The sequence below is a fragment of the Monopterus albus genome, unplaced genomic scaffold, assembly GCF_001952655.1.
Source record: "Monopterus albus unplaced genomic scaffold, M_albus_1.0 scaffold38.1, whole genome shotgun sequence".
Classification (NCBI taxonomy): domain Eukaryota; kingdom Metazoa; phylum Chordata; class Actinopteri; order Synbranchiformes; family Synbranchidae; genus Monopterus; species Monopterus albus.
In genome coordinates, this window is record NW_018127918.1 from 1,068,045 (window position 1) to 1,094,102 (window position 26,058).

At 39.4% G+C, this 26,058-nt stretch overlaps 3 protein-coding genes across 9 annotated transcripts in view; 1 reads left to right on the plus strand and 2 right to left on the minus strand.

The window, feature by feature from the left end:
• The window catches only part of ap2b1 (adaptor related protein complex 2 subunit beta 1), a 12,933-nt gene extending 6,777 nt beyond the window's left edge, over positions 1–6,156 (minus strand). The window contains exons 1-11 of one of the 5 annotated variants that reach the window (XM_020598551.1): positions 5,994–6,156; positions 5,250–5,304; positions 4,971–5,076; positions 4,422–4,557; positions 3,886–4,131; positions 3,056–3,246; positions 2,747–2,968; positions 2,186–2,306; positions 1,626–1,721; positions 1,152–1,267; positions 662–827 (exon numbers count right to left, since the gene is read on the minus strand). In XM_020598551.1, the coding sequence (XP_020454207.1) occupies positions 662–827; positions 1,152–1,267; positions 1,626–1,721; positions 2,186–2,306; positions 2,747–2,968; positions 3,056–3,246; positions 3,886–4,131; positions 4,422–4,557; positions 4,971–5,076; positions 5,250–5,286 (1,437 nt within the window). In that variant the 5' untranslated portion in view covers positions 5,287–5,304; positions 5,994–6,156. Of the gene's footprint in view, positions 1–661; positions 828–1,151; positions 1,268–1,625; positions 1,722–2,185; positions 2,307–2,746; positions 2,969–3,055; positions 3,247–3,885; positions 4,132–4,421; positions 4,558–4,970; positions 5,077–5,249; positions 5,305–5,521; positions 5,541–5,608; positions 5,776–5,945 lie in introns of those variants that run through there. The other 4 variants (XM_020598550.1, XM_020598549.1, XM_020598552.1 and 1 more) reach the window with 4 other exon arrangements.
• On the minus strand, positions 5,265–15,064 carry mks1 (MKS transition zone complex subunit 1). Of its 3 annotated transcripts, none has more exons than XM_020598556.1 (19): positions 14,692–15,063; positions 14,460–14,581; positions 13,812–13,864; positions 13,430–13,597; positions 12,844–12,944; positions 12,575–12,703; positions 12,084–12,188; positions 11,699–11,807; positions 11,500–11,556; positions 11,157–11,199; positions 11,010–11,072; positions 10,829–10,899; positions 10,671–10,740; positions 10,332–10,439; positions 10,040–10,173; positions 9,491–9,573; positions 8,375–8,472; positions 7,694–7,797; positions 5,265–5,304 (listed from the first exon to the last, which is right to left on the minus strand). In XM_020598556.1, exons 1-18 carry the CDS (start codon positions 14,766–14,768, stop codon positions 7,694–7,696), a joined length of 1,695 nt encoding a protein of 564 aa, XP_020454212.1. In that variant the 5' UTR covers positions 14,769–15,063; the 3' UTR covers positions 5,265–5,304. The 3 variants fall into 3 exon arrangements, with proteins under 3 accessions (XP_020454212.1, XP_020454211.1, XP_020454213.1); XM_020598555.1 differs by lacking the exon at positions 5,265–5,304 and adding an exon at positions 6,700–7,536; XM_020598557.1 differs by lacking the exon at positions 5,265–5,304 and having other exon boundaries at positions 6,700–7,797; positions 12,844–12,941; positions 14,692–15,064.
• Positions 15,065–15,939: 875 nt separating this feature from the next.
• On the plus strand, positions 15,940–25,324 carry zw10 (zw10 kinetochore protein). Its single transcript, XM_020598653.1, has 16 exons — positions 15,940–16,163; positions 17,890–18,024; positions 18,168–18,269; positions 18,610–18,687; positions 19,314–19,473; positions 19,942–20,094; positions 20,287–20,484; positions 21,293–21,429; positions 21,645–21,827; positions 22,087–22,310; positions 22,710–22,781; positions 22,880–23,049; positions 23,230–23,360; positions 23,613–23,744; positions 24,177–24,379; positions 24,853–25,324. The coding sequence occupies exons 1-16, from the start codon at positions 16,059–16,061 to the stop codon at positions 24,971–24,973; spliced, it is 2,304 nt and encodes a 767-aa protein (XP_020454309.1). The 5' UTR covers positions 15,940–16,058; the 3' UTR covers positions 24,974–25,324.
• The last annotated feature ends 734 nt before the right edge of the window (positions 25,325–26,058 follow it).

Consider the following 26,058-nt stretch of genomic DNA (forward strand, 5'->3'; position numbering starts at 1 on the left):
GCGGGACATTTTTTTTCGGCGCTGCCATGAAAACCTGGCTGGATCCGTATGGAACCAGCGGCACCCAGCTGATAATGACTACAGACAGACCTATAATAAACAGAGGAAAACCAGCGTACATGCTCCACTGTGTGCTACACAAAAAGAGAAATGGATCATATCACTTGGGCGTGTAGTTGGCAATCTAGCTGTTTAACAGGGCATGATTTCAACAGGAAGACCAACTTTCTTGCTTAATTTTGACCTACCATACTTTCTGTAGTTTTATGCACTGATTTCCTGTATAACGAGATTATTACTATTATTAATTTACCACAGTTTTGCTATGATTAAATGTCATCCGATATTATGATTTGTTTTCCCCATGTAGTTACTTTTAACTCCAAAATCCAAATGTTGTCTCAATCACATTCTGTCTGAAGGTTGAACTGCTGTTGTTTCTTGCCTAGTCACACATATTTTGAGCAATGCTGTCATGTTCTCAGATCTCATTTAGCTTGATAAGTACAAGGTTATTATAACTGACAGAAACTGTCTACATAATAATAATAAGACCATCATAACCCAAATTATCCTTTATACAAGGATATACTCTGAAACATCTTTTTGTCTGTGGAAAAAATACTTGTGCTACAAAATGAGGATTCCAGTATGAACCTACCTGAGTGCTCTCATCATGGAAGCCTTCAAGGAAGCTCTCTAGCAACTCATCAGCATTGTCGATCCTCTCGGCATACTCGCCGACAATCCAGATCATGGCAGCACGAGCATCGGGCTCATCCAGAGAGTCCAGATTCTCACACAGGGTGGCAATGATGCTTTCATACCTAAAGAACACCAGTGTCTCTTTACAAGCAGCATTAAGTGTATAATGTCTAATAAAAGCTTTATGGAAATAAAGGCTAGCATCTGCAGTAAAGTGCTGGAATGTGTAATGTGATTGCTGGTCAAGTCCAAACAGACATGTTAGATGGCATGAGAAAAAAAAAAAAAACATCAGACTGCGTTGAAAGACTGACTAGTTATCCAGTATGTAATGAATGGACATATGTGAGCTGCACAGTCTCAGAGGTAATATGTCAACAAACAAATATATGTTAAGGACTGGTTAGTTGGTTGCTTTGTGCTGAACATTTCAGTGGAAAACATACTTGTTTGGGTACTTCCGGAAGATGTCCCTGATGACCACAATAGCCTCCTGAACCACGTAGTTGACCTTGGTCTGGATCAGGTCCAGCAGGGTGCTGACACAGCGCTCAGCAGATTGCTGGAGAACAGGACAGAGGTACCATGGCAACATTACTTGGGGAAAAACTGTCACAAAAATTCAAACACAACCTATTTCATTCGTTTACACTGGCCTGAAGTGACTCTTCATACAGAGGAATTCATTAAAGCTGCAATTCCTAATATCAAACAAACAAAAACAATAGAGCATCTAGTCTAAAGAGCTGCTTGTCACTGCTGGTGGCCTGCAGTGAAAATATCATTAACTGACCAGTTAGTTTGAATGTATAATTCACTAAGGGTGCTGGTATTTTCAGCTAGGCCAGAAGAGACCTGGCAAATCTAATCAACACTTCTCAGTAGCTGAGTCTGTCCAGATGAATGATACCATTTCTTACCTCCACTTTGATAGCACAGCGTCCAATTGCTCGTACAGCCTTGCGCACAAAATCAACATCCACCTCTGTGGCATATTCCTTCAGCTCAGCGAGCACCTTACAGTGACAGAACAGCGGTGACATATAGTGAATGTAGTACAACACCCCACACACATACAGTATTTAACAGATATTTTAGCTGTGATTCAGTTTTACTGATTTTGTTCCAGGTTGATGTTATTACAGTTATACAGTTTAGCATGACCTTTTTATTAACAACAAACAACAGGATCAACACAATAAAAAGGTAATCTATGAATCTGGTCCATTCCATTTCAAAGTGTACTGTACACAGTGGTACAGAGTATACACACAAAGGCTCAGTGTTGAAATCACATACACTATCTTTCAAGTTCTGAAAGGCCAAATATTCTGAAATTCAACACATTTCTCTCCCTGCAATTGTGTTACTATAAGCCATAACTGGAAAAGAATACCCAAGAAAAAAAAAACAAAAACAAAACCACTTTGCAGCAAAATTATTGTCTATACAGAGTTACCACATAGTTCATGTGAAGTACCTGGGCAATGTTGGCCTGAGATGCCAAACGGATCATGATGTCCAGTTTCTCCAGTTTCACATAGATAGGGTCATTGTACTTGACGAAGAACACCTTGATCTCCTGCTTCAGGATCTCAGGCCTACACACATCAATACAATGCACATTAAATGGAGGAAGATCCAAAAACATGTGATCCAAACATCGAAAAGGAAACCATTACACGGGAATTTGGGTGTGATTGTATTCAAAAAGATGTTTTTAAAAACATAATTACACTATGTTATTGGCCTGAATATATGACAAAGGTTATTCTTTGTCAAAATTACCTGTGAAATAAAAGGAGCGATGTTGTATTATTGGGTGTGTGTAGCTCTCATGCTGCTAGGTTTCCAAATTTTTACCTGTGCATCTGCGCAGTATCTATTAAACCCAATTATACAAAAAAAAATATTGTGTTGGTGCTGAGCCCAAAACAGGCTGTATTTTATAGAATATATTCAGACCAATACAGGATATCAGGGGTAGCAACATAAATTCACCTGCAGCTAAAAATAAAACATGGTCTTTGTGATCACACACCTTTTCTGGACAATGAGGTTAATGTTCCTCAGAGCCACATACTGGACCTCAGGCTCTCCAGAGAGCAGGGTGACCAGTGGTGGGGATAGCTTCTTCAATAATGTGTTGTAGTAGTCGGAGTCCTTGGGCAACAGCTCTAAGAACTTCATCAGCACCTTGACAGCAGACAGCACCACTGCTGAGTTGGCGTGAGACAGCCGGGGAGTGACACGCTCACATATGCTTTGAAAAAGAAAAAGGTGAGAGTATGTAAAGGAAAATGAACTAGGTACATTTAATTGCATTTTATTCTGTCACTATGATCACTACCTTTGGGCCTCACGCTCATCCTTGGGGTTGTAGTTGGACAGGCAGTCCAGGATGAAGATCTGTCCCCACTCTGTGCACTCATTGAGAGCTGTCAGTAGCTTGTTGATGTTCTGGGGGTTGAGGTCCAGCAGGTTGCTGTTGGGGTGAGACTCACTGATCTCTGACAAGGCAGCAACTGCATTGGCCACAACCTAAAATCAGAAATATTCTGTTGTGAGAACTTTAAATGATTAGTCTAACTATTATACCATGGGGGTTTCATCATCATATTCACTGTAAAGCCACAGTGATTCAGTGAATGCTTTAACTAAATATAAGAAGAACTCTTCAGGCAAAAATAGCAGAGCTGTTACATTACACAATAAAGACCATGTACAGTATTTAATGAGTGAGGCTCATCTTTATACTGTCAGTAACTAAACTGATGAAAAGACACACTATGGTATGTCAAGCTCTCTCTGCAGGTGACACCAGAAGATTGATTGATAACAGCTTGGTGCACAACTTACTGAGTATTTCAGCTGGTGATATACAGTATATACTGTGCATACCACCTCTGCTAACCAATTTTTTGGGGAATCATCTGCTTCTGTAAATTCTTGAAAGCAACAAAGGCGAGTGACAAACAACTGGCTACAGAACACAGCTAAGCCTTGTCTAAGAACCACCTAATCCAGGAAATACCTGCATTTAGCTGACTGTTTCCCTTTATTTGGCTGGGTTGTGTTGAAGAGCAGAGAACGCACATAGATGCCAAAATTTTACTCAAACTTGTGGAATTCTATGCATGAAATGAAAGCCCAGGTTTCCATCACCAACCTGACACCTACCATGGGATTGGAGTCGGCAATGAGATCTCTGAGAGAATCCAAGAAGCCTTGGTCCTCCACCATCTGGGCATTGATGTCGTGAAGTTTAGCCACACAAACAGCTGCCGTCTTCCTCACATATGGGTCCTCGTCCTTCAGACACTTCCTCAATGGCTCACACAGGTATTCAGTAATCTTGTCCACCCGGATGCAGCCCATGGTGCGAACAGCTAGAGCTCGGATCAGAGGGTTTGGGTCCTCACAGTCCTGGAAGGCAGTTATGGTCTTAATCAAAATAGCTGACATGTAGTTCCCACCGTGGCTCAAATTGTATACCTTTCTATAACTAAAAGAAATTGTAAAACCTTAAAACTCCAGACCTTTGGTGTCATGTCCACATTATGCCAGTTAAATTTGAAAACACATCTTTACTCATTTGAGCCTGGATGGAAAACATTTTTTGTTAATTTATGTACCTTAGTGCAGATGTGCCTGTCCAGGATACCCTGGCAGTATTATACACAGCTGAAAAAACAAAAGTTATTTTAGGGCCTTGCCTTGACAAAGCTGTTTACAGCCATGATGGCCATATCAGGCTGACTCTTGGCGTAATTCATTAAGTACAGGTAGACCAACTTCTTCAGCTCCAGGTTGTCAGTCTGCATGCAGTTGACCACATCTGGGAACAAAGAACTGATGGCAAAGCAAAAGGCCTTGGTCAAAGTTTGCAATAAAGCTATTTCTTGCATCTTATATTTACATCATGAACAACATAATATGCAAGTCACCCTACTGACCAAAACATAATCTCTCAGAGGTACTGTTTTCTTCCTTGCATTTCTACTGTACTGACTAATATGTTCAACTAGTCAATTAATGGCACTGCTGGTGAGCCCTGAGAGGTACTGAAACAATCATTTCCTGAACTGTCAATTGCTACAACATTACCCTTTTCTCTGTGTCTTAAGATTAACTCCAGCTACATAGCAATCACACTATCAACTAAGAAATTAAAGTTTGCTCTTGTTATAATTTGCTGGACATGTCACAGATGATCATTTCTGGAATTATGTGGTTTATGTCACAGATAAAATTTCCTACTGCACCTGACATCCTTGCCAACAGTCATGGCTGCAATGACCTTCTTCACTGCCTCTTTTCTCTTCTCCTTCTTCTCATTGTTCAGCTCTGCTTTCAGTTCAAAGATCTCCCCTGGAAGAAGAATCACGAAGTGTTACCTACTGTCCAGTTTGATTTTTCTGAGCTTAAAGTTACTTGAAGTGGAAGTTAAAGGAAACTCTTTGCTTGACAGACTGAAATGACAGATAACAGCATTGTATAAAGAGCTGGTCAGATTTTTCAGCACCACTGCCTTCCTTACTTACCCTTTTTATTTGTTGTGAAATATTTAGAGTCCGTCATGACTGTAGTCTTTTGAGTCTGTACAGAAGAAATACACAGATTCACCCCCTCGGTAAAAGAATTAGCACTGAATGAGAGTTCATTTCTTAATTCACTTGGGTTTTACTGTCCTTCCCTTCTCTTCCTAGTGCTAGCTTGCGTTACCTTACGTTACATAGCTATCATACCAATTAGCTGTGTCTTTTATGTCAATTGTTAACGTTAATACTATTGTTAAGCCTATACTAGACCTGACATTTAACGTTAAGGTAATGTGTCCCTGGATGTGACAACGTTTGATCTTGCTCAGAAATCAAGTTAGACAGAACCACAGCAGTCTCACGTTGCTAATGTTAGCCTGTTTGCTGCATGCTAAATGAATCCGTTTAATGGTAATCGCTAACGCTAACTCACGAATAGAAATGCTAGCTAGCTAATAACAAACTACAAGCCCTATCAACTATAGAGGCACCAAGATCAGCAACCAGTCCGGTGTGACTACTATGGCATTAACGGTAATCTAACATCAAAATTAAAAAGTGACCGCCGGCCCATTTTCCATTGCTGCTGACAGGAGCTGTTAACGTTAATTTAGGTGGCGTACAAACCAGCAAAATGCCATATAAAACCACACGAAATAACAATAACGTGATAGAAATCTTGTAAAATATTTTCTATACCCGACTGAGTTTATATCACCGGGGAAATATTATAGTGGGTAATACCACAGGCTGGTCCCTCGCCTGGTTGGAGAAAGATGGAGAATAAGGATTGCGATGGAACGTTCACTGCCTTCGGATATTGGATAACTTCCCTCTTGAGTTGAACCTCTAAGGAAGTAGTGCATACCCGGTGTATACCAGAATATACCGTGCCACAGACCGACCCAGTGCTTTATAGACTGATATGGTTTAGATCTGTGAATAGCGAAAATGGCAAACAGAATGAACGCAATGGAACGGCGACACATCACACACAGCTAAGCCACCATGAGCAGCCACTTCTCCCACTTACCGACGATTAGGTAGTTGATTTCAGATGTAGACCTATCAATATTTCCACTTTAGTGTAATTTCACAAGTTAAATAAAATCGATACACGTGCTAATTTTTAAAGTGAAATTTACAGGTATGTACATCGGATCTCGGGCGTGACTATTTATGACTCCACAGTTTCCCATAGTTGTGAATGTAGCACAAGAATAAAGATTTGGTTGGGTCATTTCTAATGATTGATGACCCTAATTATTGATGCCTTAAGATGTAACATTTAAATGGTGTAGTAACAACTTTATATAGTGTTGGGCACTTTAATGCTTTTATATATATTCATGTATATTGTATGTATATATTCATGTATGTTATGAGGGAGAATTTCACATATTCTAGGTTCAATCTTGGGTAAGAAAAACAGCACAAAATGTGCAATTGTGGGTCATGGCACATTTTATGTTACAAATATACTGTATATTACATTCTAGCCAAAAAATGTTTTCTGCATTTAATGATAAGTGACGGCACAAAATGCAACACGTGGAACTTTTCAGCTAGTACATCCTTTGTACTGTATGTGCTGTGGAAGCATGACTTTTGTTAGGCCATCTTTTTTGTTTGAGCTAGGGGTTTAGTATTGAACAGTAGATTACATGGAAAACCTGTTGACTGCTCTGGTAGCATTTGGCTGCATACAGCATATACTAACCTGCACTCCAGAAATCGAATGATGTTCCTCATAGACTCAAATACTTCTTACTGTCACAGTTATTGATAATAGGGTAGACCCTTTTGACCCACAGCCTTAATCACTGCCATCCACACCACACACTGTTTTTTGTGTGCACAAATTTTATATGGAACTTAACTTTCAGTATGTATACAAAACATATAAAGTCAAAGTTTGCATGAAAGTTGAATTGCACCTGCTATAGACACAAAGAAAAATACATAAACCAGTGTTATGTATAACTTATAAAAGGTTACAAGAAATGATACTGTTTAAAATAAACTATAGAAAACACATTTTCTGTTATATCAGCTTTTTCAAGAATCACTGTCTATAACTCAAATGAGACAATTTAATAAAGTAATTGTCCACTGAATATGGTGCATGGTGATGCCATTCGTCATAGGCACACTGGCTTTGCTGCTTTACCATCCATATTTTATCCCAATTATTACCCCTCCAAATATGTTAGCTGTCTTTACAAAGAATAATTAGCACCCAGACATTGTTTTCTTTTCTGTGACTTGTTACTGTACATCATAGTCTTATCTGCAAAAAAAAAAAAAACAGTAATATTTTAAATGGCAACTCATACTTGCTGGTTATGTCACCTTGATTCTAAACCTCCAAGCGGTATGTTGAAACCATTTGGGCACTTAAATATACAGTATTTGAGAGAATGACAGTCTTATTATGTTCTTCAGACCTATGCAGAGGATTCCATTTGGAGCTGGGAGGTGGCGTTGATGAGGTCTCTTGGAAGACTTTCTCGAGCCTCTTGCATCTTTCTTCTGGCCCTCTGGAAGGCCTCTGACAAAGGAAAAAAAACTCAATAAACAATACATACTCAATACAAACTGACCTCCCACTCAACTTGGCCTCTAAACAGATCTTTAAAGGATAAGGCTGGTGATTTTCTGTTTTGGTTATTTTCAACAAACCCCACAGAGACAAAAACCAACAATAAATTTGGGGTACTTAGTGTGAGAGGCTAGCAGTGTGGTGGCAACAGATCACATGCAGGAGCAGCTGGCTCTTCCTTACTTCAGAGACTGTATGAAGTAATGGATGATTTTAGTGTATGGATGTACCCCATGTATAATGTGAGTAAAAAAAAAAAACATCACCCAGTGCAGTGGTGTGGATTACTGGTGTGTCTTTAATAGTTCTTGAACCACAGTAGAGGTCGCCAACACAGTGGAATTAGCTAAACCAGGGTGTGGAGTTACAGACATTAAAATGAGTACATGAAATTCACTGCTGGTTTTAGTCTCTGTATGGGATTTGTGAAGAATAACCAAAATGCCAGAAAATTACCAGCCTTATCCTTTAAACCTAGAAATTAAGCTACATGCAATACAGAATAAGTAATTTTGAATGTGATTACCCAGGATGCTGCAGACAGCTCCTTCCTGACTAAATCCTCCCAGCTGTTCAAAAACCCTCTGCCTCCTTTTCTTCAACATGGTGGCATCAACAAAGGCCCTGCAATATACACAACATAATATATAATAAACCACACATTCAGCAATTATACTGAAAACATTTAATATTATAAATGTATGAATGATGATAAATGAAATATTACATTGAAATAGCATACACAAATACCCTGTGGTGGAAAATTATTAGCAGAAGGAAGCTTGAACTGCCTGTAGCTCTCAAAATTTACAAATAGGATGCTTGAACCTTAGATTGCTGAACTGCTATGTGACAAAGATGCTGTAAATGTAAGAATCGTGGTAAGCATACCATTGCCACATTGTAACACCAAAATCTCATTAAAAAACACCAGGAATTTGGGTTCAAAACTGGGTTAAAAGTGTACAATGTTCAATTCAAGAGTGATAGGTCTCCATTGATGGATTACTAAAGAGGCCTACTGAGCACTGACCCAGGGGTCAGGGGACTCCTGGGGAGCCTCTGTATAAAGTGACTGTTAATATTGAAAATATATGTGGAAAGTCAATCAAACAACTACAAAGAGATGCAAAAATGAGTAAAGGTAGATGCAAAACAAACAAATTATTGCAATACAACTATAAAGAGACACAAAACAACTAAAAGGAGATGAAAACAACTGCAACTGCAAAAAATGTATGACTATAGAAAACGTGACTTCAAATAGTAACAAAATTATTTGCTTTTATACTGTAGGAGGTGTGGGGGCCTTTTACATGTTTGTACCCAGGGGCCAGTTATCTCATAATCCATCCATATACATCTCTGACCAAGTGAATGACCTGAGTTTGCTTCTGATGTTTGCACTGTACCATGTGAAAAATGATAACAGTGTACAGTATATTGGTCTGGTTGGCTAAGTTCACAGAGTCAGATGTAGCTGTAGCTAAATAATTCACTGCGGTGCTGGAACCCAATAGGATACTGTAGATTAAACACTGTGCATAAGGCTACTGGACACAATAACACATTTTTAACTTGTAGATTCAGAGCACAGCAATCCTTTTTCCTTTAGATCTGGATTGACTCAAACATGGCTTACCTTGATTGCTGAATACAGTGCAGGTTAAAAGTGACGCTTCCTGTGGTTTCAGTGTAAAAGCCAAAGCGACTCAGCCTCTCTCCCTACAGCCACATGTGGAAGTATAAATAAAAAAAAATCATTATTAACACAGCATGAACATGGACATAAGTAATGCAGTTTCCAAAATATTCACAAAACTGGCCTTGCAAATGAATCAGGATGAAAATGTACATCAAAACACGACACTGTATCTTTGTGATAAAAATGAATGTAATGTGGTTATTTACAAGGAAACTCATTTTAGGTAACTTAGTCAAGTGTGATCCTACTTTTGGTTTCCATTTAGCACTAATATAAAACATTAATGCAATTGGTGCAATTATAAAAAGACTAAATCTAATTATAAAAATACAATTCAAAACACAAATATTCTATATCCTCACAGTACAATCAACTGAAGCAGAATCAGCTGTGCATCTTTGAAAAGAAATAGCAAAAAAAAAAGAGTTCCAGCTATACATATTCACTTTTCACCTCCAGAGAGCTTCCACAGAGGCTACATCCTACCTTAAAGGTTCCTGGTATTCTGACATAGCTGAAGTCTTCAAGCTCCGGAGAACCTCCAATAAAGAAGCGTCTCAGTGCAGAGACTGTCCCTGTCTGAAGGGGTCTCCACGTATGGCATGTTACTATATGTTTACCTAGTATACACAAGCATATACACACACATCATAAAATGTGGGCAAACAAGGCTAATGATAAAATTAATCAACTGACTGGAAAACTCTTCAGCAATAATAATAATGAGATAGCAAGAACAACTGTTGAATGCAACCCTAATTTTAACCCCAAAGCCTACCAGGTATGGTAGGAAAAAGCAGATAGCCATAGCCTTCAGTTCGATAGCGCTGCCAGAAGTCCAGAGAAAGAACCTTGAAGTAGAGCACTGGCCACTGGAGAAGTGATTCTGAAATAAGGAGAAAACTCATGTATCAGTCAAATCTTGCAGTAATCAATAGAAAGTCACTTTCGGCTTTTTCCCGTTTAGGGGTCGCCACAGCGAATCGTCACATTGATAACTCGCACATTGACATTTGGCATGTGCAGTAATCAATAATCATTCAAATAAACAAACTGCTAGCATTTTATACGCGTGCAACAAATACTTTAAACACCGTATTCCATGGCTGATACTAACCCTCACTCTCTTTTTCACTCATGTAGAAAGCTTCAAAGCTGAAGGGGTAACTGAAGAAAGCTACGTTTTCCTGTTGGCAGAGAGGATGTTGAAGGTTTGACAAATCTCAGTAGAGACACACTGAGATCATTCAGTAGTTTCTTTTACAGTATACACACCCTTCCTAATGTTTTGGTCCGGCAGGTCTGGGTAACTCCAGAGAGTGACTGGAAAGGCAAACTGGACCAGTCTTTCACAAACAAGAATAATAGAAGGTGAAATGGTAAATTCCATTTAGTTTAACTGATTTAGGTCTCAACAGCACAGTGTGAATAAAGCCATACACCGTATGTGACTCACTGTTGGGCAGTTCCATGAAGAAGTGGATGTATAAGTTATCATATTCAAAGCCTTCAGCTGAGACTGGGTAGAGAGGAGGAAGAAGATATCATTGCCAAAGACTGTTGATTTAGAAACGCAGAATGTGAGCATAGCCATCCTACTCACCTATCTCTCCGTTCATCAGGTAGCGCAGAATACCTGCAGGAGGCTAATGGAAAGACATCTAGTTATAAGCCTTTGCTAATTGTGGACCAACATCAAAACTGTTAACCAGATCATTTTGATTTTAATCTAGTGTTAATACAGTATTTGATCACTCATTTCAGTCATCCAGCCAAGTAGAAATACCAAATATTTGTTGGCTACACCTCCAATGTGAGGACTCATGGCTTTTTGTTATGATAAACTAAATATCTTTGGGTTTTGGGAAAAGCATTCAAATTGTAGTACATAGCATCTGTAACTTTGGGCTCTGGGAAAGTACAGTGGGCATTATTAAATGACGTACCATTTCAAAGTCCTGTCCAAGGAGGCTATTGAGGTAATCCTTGTGCCTTGCATGCAGCTAGAAACAGAGAAGTAGATACTATATCAATGTCACAGTACATGTTGTTTACTGTAACTCCATAATCAACCAGTGAACATTTAAAGCTATATTCTCCAGTTCTACTCTGGTCCTAAAGAAAAGGTGATGAAGATGAACTTACATCTTTGTATATCTTCTGCTCCCTGTCCTTATCATCTGGTTTCATGGCTTTGGATACATTCTCCACAGTAAGACGCCAAACCTCTTTCTTTTCCCCCTCTGTTACAATCCTGCTCAGCAGCACACACACTATATTGGCTTTCTTTTGATTAATTAAACAAATATATATTCCTTTATCCTAATGATAAACAAAACTTCGTTTTTTGTTTCATCACAGTCCATCTAAGATTTATCAATATATTTCAGTCTGGACCAAAGCAGGGGTCTTTTAGCTGCTGGTATGGCAGAGTACAGCTTTATCATACACTTGTTTTAAAACATGTTGATATGACAATATATCAGTCAATACTTTAGCTACTATGGCTCTACTGAGGCTGTAAACTTACCTGTAGGGCTCTCTGCCTTTATTGAAGTCAGGTTTCACAATGACTGTTCCATTGCTGTCTGTTTTTATTGTTACCAGCAAGCACTCATTCTCCTTCTGCCCCAGCCTGACAATGTAAATATAGAGAAAGAAAATTACAACAAAACATCCACATGTAGATGTTCATTTATGCTGTCAGTGAAATTTGAAAACAGGAAACTATTCCTTGGATTGGTAAGCTGCAAGACTTGTGTCCCTGTGTCCACAATGACAGGGGTGATATATTTGTTTACAAGATATTTATTAATACCAGGTGCACACCCATAGGCCTCTGATAAGATGCCATCATCCAGATAACACATCCAGATACAGATCATATTAATACCAGGTGGACACTGACCAGTGGGACTTACAGATGAATCTTTTTTTTATGCCATGCTTGCAAATTTTCCAAAGCAAATCAAATAAAGACTGAACTGGACATAAACTGGGTCTTCATGGTTATGGTCTTACCTTCCAGGGGGGCCCAGGTCTCCCATGATATGCATGGTCTGCATAGCATTATTCACTACATGACTGCTCTTCACAAACTCCTCTGTGGGCTCCCAGTTGATGATTTTTGACTTAGATACACTACTATCCCTGGAAAATACACCATACCACATTATAATCCTTGTCTTTGTGAATTAATATCCTTCTTTATGTAATGTAATCCTAAATCCATTGCATTTCCACAATGCAAGTATTGTATGCTTCATGGAGTGAGCTGGTGTTTCACCTACATGGTGTGTCTATCCTGCCGTCTGTGTCTCATGCTGGCCATCCTTTCAGCCAGAAAGGTGGGGTTGGATTTAGCTGTAGTCAATATATCAGTGGAGTGCTGCTTTAAGGATCAAAAACAAGAAGCAACTTAGAAACACAACTACAGACTTTGTGGTTTCACAGAAATTTTCACAAAGGAAGGCTACACTGGAATAAGTGTAATATAATAGGTACAGCTACTTCGTTTTGCAGTGACAGAACTTTCACTGGAACTGCGGAGAAACGTCTGGTTCATATACAATATAACACCAAGGTCAAACAAGATAAACTTTCCAGAAGCTATCACAAATTCAACAACACTGACTAAAATGACTGAACACCCAAATGAGTCAAATCTAATAACCCAGTTAGTCAATGGGGTTTGTGGGCTTGGAGAAGGAGACCACAAACAGGGTAGGTTAACACTCCAATAAATTTGCTTATTCACTTTGTCTCTAATTAATCCTATTAAGATTGACTTTGACCTGTTTTGTATATAAAACTATAATGCTGTAATGTGAATTATCGGATGATGGTAGTGACACTGTAGGCTGCAACGTGACCTACCAGTTGTTGGTATGCAAGACAGTTGGTGTAGCGGTCATGATCCGTGTATGTGAAAATCCTGAGATTTCGTCGGCCCTTGCCCCTGTTCAGGGCCTTGACTTCTGTGTGGTACTGACGGTCCAGAGGGGTTTGACATACTGCCTCATTCTGGAATAGGTCCATCTCATACTACAACCACAGACAGGGCGATGTGATGATGAAGAGGTAAAGTTCATAAACAGGGTCTACAGATATAAATTTTGAGTCTTACAAGGACAAGTAATAATTGCAAAACTGGCTTAACTCTTGGCCTCTGACTTGTTTTGTTTTTAATTTAAAACACTCCAAGCAATATAGGTTCAACATGCTGTGTGATGAGGATATTACACAGTCAAAGTTTTACCTGACTAAAGAGTTTCTCCTGCCAGCCCACCACGAGCTCCTCCTCATTATGACCTGGTGGCAGAGTAACAGAAATGTCAACTTATTAAAATATACTCTGATGGACACATCCACCCTAAACATGTGTGCATGTATAAACACAAGTTATATGTCTGTTACATTCACCCATTCTGGTGTGATTGTATATTATACTTTCTGACACCTGAGGAAACCTGACAAAACAGTGTAACTTCAATGCATGTTAAATATTCAAAGATAAAATATGTCAAGATGCCTTAGAAAGATTTGACAATTTTTGTTTTCCTGTGGATCACAACTTGTAAGGGCATTTCCAAAGTCTCCACCAAAAGTAGGCCAAATAGTCTATAATATGCACAGCCAAGACATACTGTGTTTTGAGTAAGAAGTACAGCTTCTTATAAACTGAAAAATAATCATTGTTAGTTGCCAGTAACATTAGTGCCTATCAGATTTGTCATGGCTCTCTCACCTAATATTTAAAACCATAATATCCTATTACATTACATCCATTACAAAAGCATATGTGAAATATGGGTAAGTAACTCAAACTGTGACTGTTCAGCAGCATATTTCCCATGAAAATTAACACTGCCATCAATCCATCTCCCTGCAGTAGAAGCAACATTACCTGTGTTGCCTTGTGAGGTGAGGGTTTCCAATTCAATGGCTCCTCTGTCTTGCTGGGACAGAACTTGCTGCTGGAGGTGCTGAGAGAGAGCTGTTGTGGAGGTCACTCTTTCTATACGCACCCTTAAGGAGAGGAACAAATAGAGAGCATGGTGAAACTTCAAGTGTCCCGAGCCCATACTTTGCGTAATGTTTGCAGCTTTGTAATGATAACGTTACTTTTAGTTACTTACCTTACTCTCAGGTTTTTCACTGCATCCCGAGACCGATACACAGCTTCTCCAGTATCTGTGTTCCAATCGTCTGCCATGAATATTTAGTATCATTTAACAGTTGCAAATCGCTATCGGTTTTGTACTAGCTAACGCTAGCACTTTTCGTTAGCTAGTGTTAGCATATAGGCTAGCTGTTTTTATTAGTTTAGTCCTTTACAGACTCTCAGCAGCTTATAGTTTATTAGCCAACCGCCTCAGCGTTTGCAAATAACGGACAAGAGTAACAGCAAAGAAGTATACTGTAGGTGGTACGATCTGCAGTGAAAAGCTAACGAGCTTAAAGCCAATCACGGCAAACAGATGCCTTTCGTTGCCATAGAGATGCAGATAATTCTTCTTCGTTCGGTTGACAATAGCGATATCGCCATCTATTGAGCTGGAGTACAGAGTAGTATTTTGACAGAAATCTCAAGAGGATAAAACTCTCTTTGGTAATACAATATTTGGTCAGGATGCTCATAAGAAATTAAATCCAAGAAACATCCTTCTGAAACAACAAGTTGATTAAATGATTAGCCGATGAATGGATATATAATTTTCTGCAACTTGTCCATCAGTTTCAGAGGAGCCGAGGCATCCAGCTACTCAAATGTGTGCCTTTATCTGTCCTCCTGTCCTGGCCTGCTCAGACAGTCTCAAGATTATGACATAGCCCAATTATTTTGACCTTTAGCCTATGATCTAGCTTAAAAAAGTAATAGTTTACATAAAGTTATGATTAGCGAAAATAATTGTTTAAATTCCTGATATTATTCCAATGTATTTATTTATTTATTTTTTAGAAATTGGCTTCTATAACAGTATTACGGGAGTCTGGAGTTTTGATTGTTAATATAATGCACAAGATCTGAGTACTTCTTCCACAACTGGGTTTTATTTTATTTTATCATGTGTATGACCGAGCCCTTTTGCCTCCAACAGGTAGCAGTCCAATGATTTCTTCCCTACCAATTCTGTATCTATAAAACATGCTTTTGTACTTTACACTACTGCCTTCCGATTTCATTATTATTTCTATTTATTATTTTTCTTGCCACACTTTTTTGTTTGTGGCCTTTGTGGGAGTCAGACCTTTTGTTATGAAGTGTCTATATCCAGCAGAATTCAGCAACCTACAGGAAGGTTATACACTCTCCTAACAGTTAGTGACGGTAATGGTTTGGTATAGTAGTAATTTGTCACAAAATAAAAGAAACGAAGAAGAAGAAGGGTTTGTAGAGAATTCAGTCGCTAGAATCTGGGAACCAATCAGACTGCCTGGCGGGTTTGGAGTTGTTTGTGCTGCTGATCTGTCACACTTTTGTAAAATATTATATTACTTCACCATGGCGTCATTTGTGACTGAAGTGCTCGCCAGCTCTGGCAAACTGGAGAAAGAAGATCTGTCCACTAAAATAAGCAAAATGTCGCGCAAAGTGGAAGATACGAAGGTAATCCACTTCGTAGCATAGCATTAGCTACGCTAAGTAAAGTTTAAACTAGCCTTAGCTGTTAGCGCTAACATTGAAATTGATCCAGCATCATTGGTTCTTTGAGTAACGCTAGCTACATTTTACGGAACAGCTTTAAGTTAGCCACGCCAGTGATACTGAACGATACCCCCAGCTAGTTTAATTTAAAACGAGTTAAATGCATTTTCTTTCGCAAGACTGTTAGCTAGCCATATGGTGACTATGTGGCTCCATTAAGCTACACACAAATGATAGAATGCAAAGACATTGTTATTGTGTCATTTGCAATTTCTTGTTTATTAATCCTTTAAATAAATCTCAATTGCTACTTATATACCTAATATATATTATAACAATATTCAGCATTTGTATTGTATTAAACTTAAAAGTATATACAGTATGTTAGGTATTTTTTTAGTCAGATAGATATCGGTTAGATACTTGCTGTATTAGAAATGTTTAGTGGAGACAGGATGTCTAGGTAGGCTGTTAAATGCTTAGTCATTCTCATGAGTTTTTTGCAGGGTGCATATGGTCAAGGATAACTAGATAGAAAAGTTTGACTGTCAGCAGACAGGATGATTATTGTTATTATTATGATATGTTTAGCCGTAATCTTAATCATAATATCGTCCTAGGCTTAATGTCAGGTCATGTCCCTGAATGTCCTGTATGCTCTTAGATACACACCACATAATCAACACTCACACACATTGATCTTCTCCATGTTTTGACTACTGCTACGGTCAGCTGTAAAGCTGGCATATCGGGTGACGCCACGGTTTGACCTCGCTGTGTAGAATGGGGTTAGCCCAAACCAGATATAATGTACAGGCCTGTTGGGTTCGGGGTCTTTTATTCTTCATCTGCCTGCGCGCAGTATTGGAGGTGGAAGATTCCTGGACATGTAATGTTAATTTTGCCTGTGATCCTTTGAATAAACCAGCACAGTTTTTTGTATCCACTTGGACCGCCTCGTCTCTCTGAGTTCCTGGTTGAGAGAACTGGGAAAAATAGCTTTCAAGAATGTTTAGGCATTAGACGACAGCTGGGCTTGATTTTAGGGTCAAAATAAATTTAATTTATGGACAGTAGTAGTAGAACTGCTGGAATGATTGATCAACATAAAATTGTCAGTTGTGCAAGTCAGTCTTAAAGCAAAACATTTTTCAGGTTCCACCTTCAGGCATGTGTTTGATTGTTTGTTTGTTGTGTCTTGTTGCTTTTCTTCTTTTGTCTCTCCTCTATCCACTCACCCCAACCGGTCAAGGCAGAAGGCCGCCCACCAAGAGCCGGGGTCTGTCGGAGGTTTCTTCCGTTAAAGGGAGTTTTTCCTCCCCACTGTCGCCAAGTGCTTGCTCAAGGGGGATTTGTTGGGTTTTCCCTATGTAATAATATTGATAACAGTAAGGTCTAGACCTTACTTTGTAAAGTGTCCTGAGATGACTTTTGTAGTGATTAGGCGCTATACAAATACAATTGAATTGAATTGATTTGATTTGATGTGTAAAGTGATCATGAGTACAAACTTGAATAATTAATACCTGTAGTATATTAACATGAGTTACTGTTTTATAAAGTGAATGAGAATTTTAATATACACCCATAACTGAACACAGCAAAAAAATTATCTGAGATAAAAGCAAAATCAATATCTCATGACAGTTTTTCTATTAAATCTTTTCCTCACGTTTTCTTTTTCTAGGAAGAAGTATGTGACATGATAAACAAGAAGTATGCTGACTTTCTTCCTAGTCTACAAGGATCTGAGGAGCTAATGGTACAGGTTGATGAGGTCTCCAGAGAAATGGATGCCCTTAAAAGTTGCATTGAGAATGAGGTATGTGTGACGCTGCTTAGAAATTAAAGCGCTACTTAAGCTAGCTCTGCTCACAGAGCAGGTTGAGATTAGGTCTTTTTGGGTCAGATTTACAGCAGTGCTTTAGTTTTTTAACTGTTTGGTGTTTTTGTATATACACACAGGTGCAGCAAAGCATCCACGTGGCTGTTGCTGAGTATGAAAAGCTGAAGCAGCAGCTCGCGAAAAATACTGTCATCATAACAATGCTAGGACACCTTAAAGAAGTACGTCAACACTGTGATTTATTAAATCAAATATAATGTAATATGTAAATAGGGCCAGTGGTTCTCCACAGTGCTCCTATACCCAAATTAGGAACATATTGTATATAAAAATAAGCTGGCTTTTCTATATCTTTAAAGTTATGAGAATGCTAATCTCATTTTTTTGTCAAAAAATATTGTCATTTATATAGTTATTTCCATAAGGAGGTCATACTAAAAGTTACTGTCTGTAGTATACTACAAAACAAACTGAATTGGTATGATGACTTTGATAGTGGAATCATTCACAACTTACACTTCTGAATGTTTGTGTGGATGTCATATCTTCTCTGTGTGTCAGTTTCACAATGCAATGGAGGAGTTCAGCAAAGCTTTACAAGAAAAGAAATATGTTGAGGCAGCCAACCACCTGGAAAGGGTAAGAGAGTTGCTTACATTATGTTCACACGACAGCATCTCTACTCTGCTAGCACTGGGCACTTCACTGAAAACTGAACCGTCTGTATGTAAAGTAAATATCTTCAGGCAGGCTGTCAGCTACACCTATAATACACCTGAAATTATAACAACCTCACCAAGAGACCTTTTGTGATTAAATTAATTATCAGTGCCCAGTATAAAGCAGAAATGATCCTGAAAAGTAGCTTTAACTTGTTGGCAAAAACTCTGAAGAATAGCTGTAACAGGAAAAAGATGCCCTGTCAGTTTGCTTTCGGCATGAGTTGGCTTACTCATGCCGAAAGCAAGCTGAAAGGGCAGTAAACAGGACACAGAATCCAAGCTACATGTAAATAATTTCACAAAATAGGGCGGTGTAATGAGATTTGTGTAACTTCTTGTGGATCACTGTGTGTTTATATGTGTTACTCGTAGTGACTAGTCTTCTGTATAGACAAGCATTTATACAGTTAAAATCAGCATTCTACTTCTTAAAATGGGGTCTAGGGAGGGAGGGGAAACTGGTCCATGAATGTATTCACAGTAACCTGGTTTCAGGTCAGTTTAAGCGTAAATTTAATGTACAGATTTATGGGTATCTTGCAGGCAAGGACCAGTGTGGATTCACTAAAGGGTTGGAAGACTTCCCAGCTGCCACTGCTCGGTGCTCTTGGTTCTGAGTTGACAGTGCAGAGAGAAAACTTAATTTACCACCTGGGAGATGAGTGGAAGCGCCTCGTCATTTGGAGATTACCAACCTCAAAGGGTAAGACATCCTCAGAAAACTGGTTTACATTTTTTTGATATGTCTATATGAAGTAAACTCTATACCACACACTGCTGCGTACAAACTTTTTACTACATAGTGTAACAAAATACGCTATGCTTCTCAAATGCAGCAGTGTTCATTTTTGTCTTAAAGATACAGGAGACCTCACTTAGCATTGTTTTTCTTCAGTACATGGCTGTATACATGTGACACTGATCATACAGAGGATTGTGCAGCAAACCAGTCCAGTTCTTGCCTTCATCCATCAACCACATTAATTCCAGTCATAGCCTCAAAAATGTGCTAAACATTTTCAGGATTCCCCACCACCACCACCTTGTGCAAAATAGATGCATTTATAAACTGGTCTTTCTTTTTTTAATTTATTTATTTAGCATTTCTTGTTCTGTGTATTTAAAAACATGATAGCAAACCTATCCAGAAGTGTTTTATTTGTACCACTAGAACCTGCAGGTCTGGAGTCCTTCCTAAAGGTGGAGCTGAACCTGACCTATGATGGCAGTAAGGACAGTGAATCAAAGCCATCTGCTTTGCTCCACTGTGTCCTACAAGCACTGGCCATCCAGGGAGACCTTCAGCACAAGATCAAACTCTTCAGTAAGAACAAGCAACACTCCTTCCTGTTAAATATGCAGTATTATTATTGTCCATTAAAATATATTTTCATACCTTTCAGACACTTTATTTGATTTCATTTAATATGTGCACCACAGGGAACAGTGTAGCTGTGAAGCACAGTGTGTCCAAGGTCACAACCTGCTCAGTTCTCATTTCTGTTCTGTTGTTCAGGTCAAGTACTGTTGAAGAACATGCTGAAGCCACTGGTGATGTACCCATCACTGTCAGTGTATGTAACAGAGCAGCAGGGTGAGGGAACCGTCCTGGCCCTACAGTGTTTGGAGGAGAGCCATGAAGAGCGATCCACTCCTTCACAGGTCTACAGCAAACTGCTCCTGGTGCTCAAGACACTGCACTCACACCTGCTAGGTACAGTATGGCTGGGTCCGTATGTCGGTGACAACCATACCAGGCTTTCATAGTGATGCTTTGCAGTTCATTGTACTGCCAGGAGATTGATTACTTAAAGCGTCATTTTATTCAAAGTTCACTAGTGACCCCCTTCTGTTAAAAGTGATGATCATAATCACTTGTCCCACTGCCGTTGTGCAAGTGTTATAGACACGTTGCAGCAATTTAATGTACTTGTGTAACTCAAAATCCTCCCAAACAGGAGAAGATTTTGTACTCTCACTGTCAAGAGTTGAATTAAACACTATTAAAAATCCTCAGTACTGAACTTAGCAGAAAGCCTTTGCACTTTGTGCAAACCAATCGGCCATCACAAAAATGACAAAAGGTTTAGATATCTTGGTCCTTCTGTCAAAGAACTGAATTTCAAACACTCATGTAACTCTTCAAGAAACTAAGGCCTCGTTCATCATCGATCACATGATTCTCAGAAAATAATATGAAGGTTCAGTGGAAACTGCTGTAAAGATGCGAGCCACACTTCGGAGCCTCAGCGTCGTATTTAACATTGCTACTGTGTGCAAGTGGTAGCGCTCTAAGGTTGCTCACTGTGAGTGTGTTTTAGATCTTGATCATGACTTCATGAGTCATCACCAGTCACATCAAAAGAACTAGTAGAAAGTCAGCAGAAGAACAACTCTGAAGTACAGATAGTGTTATTAGTACTGACGTGGAATATAAGATTTAATCAGCAAGAGATATTTTTATCGTATGGATAAACTGTGAACACTGTTGAGATATTACACATTGTACTGTTATTTTTCAGATGTGTCCATTGGTGACAAAAAGCTCTCGGCGATCTTGGGGGAGCTGATTTGGGAGGAGATTTGTCAGTGCATCATCCACGAGTGTCTGCTCTACTCTATCCCCACAAACAGCACCCAGCTGGAGAAATACAACACTGTATGGACCTGAAGGCACTTTGTATAGTATTATGATATTATGCCACAAACTGAAAGTATACAGCTGTTACCAGTTCAATTTGTGAGCAGTTCTTAAGGCTCACATATAGACAAAAGTGGTCTCTCTGTCTTGCTGTTCTTAGATTAATGTAGTAGTTCTGGCCACTGATGAGTGTTGCATTTAAACTGAATACATATTTTTTGTGCATGTTCAAGGTGATCAAGGAAACGGAGGAGTTTGAGAAGTCTCTAGTGGAAATGCAGTATCTGCAGGGTGATTCCACAGACCTTCTCAAATATGCCAGGGATGTCAACTGTCACTTTGCCACCAAGAAATGCAAGGATGTCATCGTGACAGCTCGCAAACTCATGACCTCCAAGATGCACAACACTGTCAAAGTATGTGCAGGCTCAAGCTGTCTGAGCGTCAGAGTGAATGCACTGGAGTCGGGTGATTGATGCAGTTGCTGTAAACTAAAATTGAAGATGAGAAATTGAGCATGCATTTAGCTGTCGGGGTGCTGTTAGCAGATTAGATTGAACTAGATTGGACATGGCATAGTCCAGCTTTACATGAGGTGTTTCCCAAAATCTCCTGATGCTGATTTTTGTCTCCTTATTTAATTGCTTTCATTTGTTCCAATCTGCCCTCTCTTAGATCACACCATACTCCAAGCTGCGTCTCCCTAAGCTGCCTGCTCCAAGTTCAGCAGCGAAGGTGAAGCAAGAGACCACAAAGGAGGGGATGACAATGGAGAACACAAAGCAGCTGTCTGCGTGGAGTCTGCGTCTCCCAGCCTGTCGCATCAGTGAGTCGGTGCAGCAGCTGATGGAGCTGGCACTCAGCACCCTGTGTGAGGCCGTTGGAAGCTCCACACAGTGGTATGTTACGGTGTTCAGAGACCTTACTGTCTTTTGTTTTGAGCTATGAGTCAAGTTTGCCTGTCTGCATAGAGTTTGCCTAAATGGGACAACTAAGACAGTAATTTCATATGATGTGAAGTTTCAGCATTATTTATTCTTATGTGAATTGATACACCTTTTTCTTCATGTAGAGATTCTTTGTCCCATAGGATTATTGCTCTACACTCATAAAACACTGAAGCTACACAAGTCAGTATAGCTGAACTGATTATTATGAGGAAGGCAGTGACCTTCACATTCAGAAAAAAATAATAGAAAAGTCCTATCAACATGGCACCAATGAATTTTTTGAGGCTTTTTGGTCAGAACATCATGACTGAGTAAATGTGAAATCTAATCAGTCTTTTTTCTTTTCAGTGCGTTGCAACTCTTCTTCACTGTGAGAAATATTTTCCAGCTGTTCCATGATGTTGTACCAACATATCACAAGTAAGGATCTTCCCATCACATAACACATAGCAGACCAAACCTACACATTTCACCTACAGCTGTGAATGATTCTGTTGTTTCTCTGCTATTCTGTTCAGGGAGAACCTGCTCAAGTTCCCTCACCTAGCCGCCATCCAGCACAATAACTGCATGTACCTGGCCCACCACCTGCTCACCCTGGGCCACCATTTCCAAGCTCACTTGCCACAGCCCCTCAGTGAGGGCGTTGCAACATTTGTCGACATGGTGCCTGGATTCAGAAAACTGGGTAAACACTCCTACAACTGTGCTTGCTGCTGAAATTGATGTTTGTTGGGAGCTGAAACCTAATGATTTTATTGACCCCCTTGAAAACCCCTTCTGTCTATGACAAGGTATCTCTAAAGCTACTTGTTGGATTTCATTAAAATGTCCTGCGTAGATTGATGGTCCACACATTTTCCTTTAGGTGCCCAGTGCTTCTTAGCACAGCTGAATGTCCAGAGAGCCGAGCTGCTGGAGAGACTTTCTACCGCTCACAACTTCTGTAACCTGGATGATGAAGATAATTACATAGCAGCTAGCAAAGCAGTCAGACAGGTGAGAGGAAAGGATTTGAAAATATTATGTGGGCATGTCAGAAAAATGTGGCTGTAACTCTTTAACTAGTAATTAAGTTGCAAATTTTGTTGTTTTAGGGGCATTTCAGACTTGAGAAAATATTTGTTAGGACCTAGTGAGGAAGCTTATCATCAAGTCTTACCAGTGTTTATTATCATTATTATTATTATTATTCATTCCTTCATTTGTGTTGTTTTCACATACACCATTCACCTGTTTGCTCGACTACAGGTGATTCATCAGTTGAAACAGTTGGGTACAGTGTGGCAGGATGTTCTACCGGTCAGCATCTATTGTAAAGCCATGGGCAACCTCCTCAACACAGCCATCACAGAGGTCATTGCCAAAATCATGATGCTAGAGGTTTGTCTCTTTTTTTCCATCCCAGTGCCTCTACATAAATGTAGCACGTGTCCTATACCAGTGTAGAGGTGTCACTGGACATAACAAAAATTAAAAAACAGGGTATCCGTAAAAGTGATTTTAGAAATGTTGGAAATGTACAATATATCCATTCACAGTGAGGAATTGGGAATTTGTAACTAAAATATCTTCTGAGCCGCCCATTGAACACCTCTGAGGGTGAAATTACATGTACTACATTGGCTGAAATGACAAATTAAGTGTAATGTACATTCCCACAACACAAACACATGAACAGTAATGAATCTCTTAAATAAAAAAGAAAAGAGTAAAAAAAAACAGTCTTAATAAGAATGAAGGTGATCACTCGGTGTACATTATTAAATTTTTGATGATCAAATAGGATTTTATTGCCTACTTAACTGTCTGCAGGATATTTCCTCTGAGGATGGGGAGCACCTCCACACTCTGTGCCAAACCATCATCGAGGAAGGTCCGCTGGTCTTCATCCCTCTGGCGGAGGAAAACAAGAACAAGAAGTATCAGGAGGAAGTGCCTCTCTATGTGAGGAAGTGGAGTACCTTCAAGGAGCTGGTCATCGTGCTGCGGGCCAACCTGCAGGAGATTGTCGACAGGTAAGGCAGAAACTTGATGATAAAGTATTAATAGATCATTCTTAACAGTTTACTAATCAGGAATTACAGTTTTTAATTCCACAGAGCCGTGTCAGTTGTTAACTTTGCATTAAGATGGCACTGACTTCCTGCCCACTCATTCATCTTTTACATTGTTGCTTAGTTTTTAACTTGTTAACCAAAGATATAATACATTTCATCATCATTCCAGTTGCTTTTTAGTCTCCTTTTCATTGTGAAAATAGATTATCAACAAATGTTTTTTTTATTAGACTTTGTGTTAAGAAAATTAATCACTGGTCCAGAGCCACAAAAGATGTTGCGCAACTGTTTTAACATGTACGACAAGTAAACTTACCCTTATCTGTAAAGTTAGTGGTGTGCTCCTTTATCATTGAAACAAAGGCCTCTGCTTGCTGTCACACTGTTTTGTGTGTGTGATTGGTTGATGTGCCCGTGACTTCTCTCCACAGGTGGGCTGACAGTAAAGGCCCACTGGCACTCGAGTTCTCCAGTTCCGAGGTGAAGAATCTGATCCGAGCCCTGTTTCAGAACACAGAGAGGAGGGCAGCAGCTCTGACCAAAATCAAATAGATACTTGGAACACATGACATCCAAGAAGATGCTATGGCAATTTCCCCTCTGAGGAGAATATGGTTCATGCTTTTATTGATTTCCATTTCCTGTTGTCTCCATTAAATATGTACAGTATATTTACATGTGTGTACTTCGAACAGATGTCACAGAGAAATGGTCGCCCTCTCAGGGTATAAGCTGGTTGTGTGATATCTTCTCAGCATTCAGACTGCAGTCAATCCTACAGAGATTACACTGAAGGCGTCTCTACATCAGCATCATGCAACCCTAAGTTGTATAGTGTCAGAGGTTTACACAACAGGCCAGATGAAGTTGCGTAACCAGTGACTTGCCATCTGTTGACGTGATGTCATATCCCGGGATTTGCTATCTGTTGACGTGATGTCATATCCCGGGTTAATTTGCCACACACCGTTAGTCAACCTTCATCTGTAGCTTGTTTCAGATGCCTCAGCTTTTCTGTACTGATGTCATTTCAGAAAAGAGAGTTGAGTGATGTTTGTTGAAACCACAATGCCTCTTAATGAACATTCAGTTCTGACAGACACACCCTGGATCTTGCGTCTGTTGTGAAAAGTTTTCTTGTACTGAACTCTTCTATAATGTACTGTATTTATTACTTTGCCAAATAAACCAAAACACTCAAGAGTTCAATGCCTTTTCTAAACTTAGTTTTTAATTACATAATGGTGAAGATCTTGGTGGGGAGGGATGCAGCCTTACCAGGACATGATATTTATGTTGTTAGGAAGAAATATAAGCATCATCTCTGGCGCATGGTCTTCATCGCTCCGAGACATCAGTGTGCTTTGCATTTTGTGTCCTGCACATTGCACAGTAGCTCACTGCCAGTGGTGTGTGAATGAAGAAATGAGAAGCAAATGGTAAATAAAGTTCACATATTTATTTATATACAGAAGAGAGACTGATAATAAATGCAAAGTGTATAGGGAAAAATAGTATGGGCATCAGGGAATTACTAACAGGCGTAACAGGAAACACAGCTGTGCTAGAATTTTTTTAAAGGATATGGTTAATTGATAGGATATAGAGGATAAGGTCCCGTTTGTTCCATACTCCAC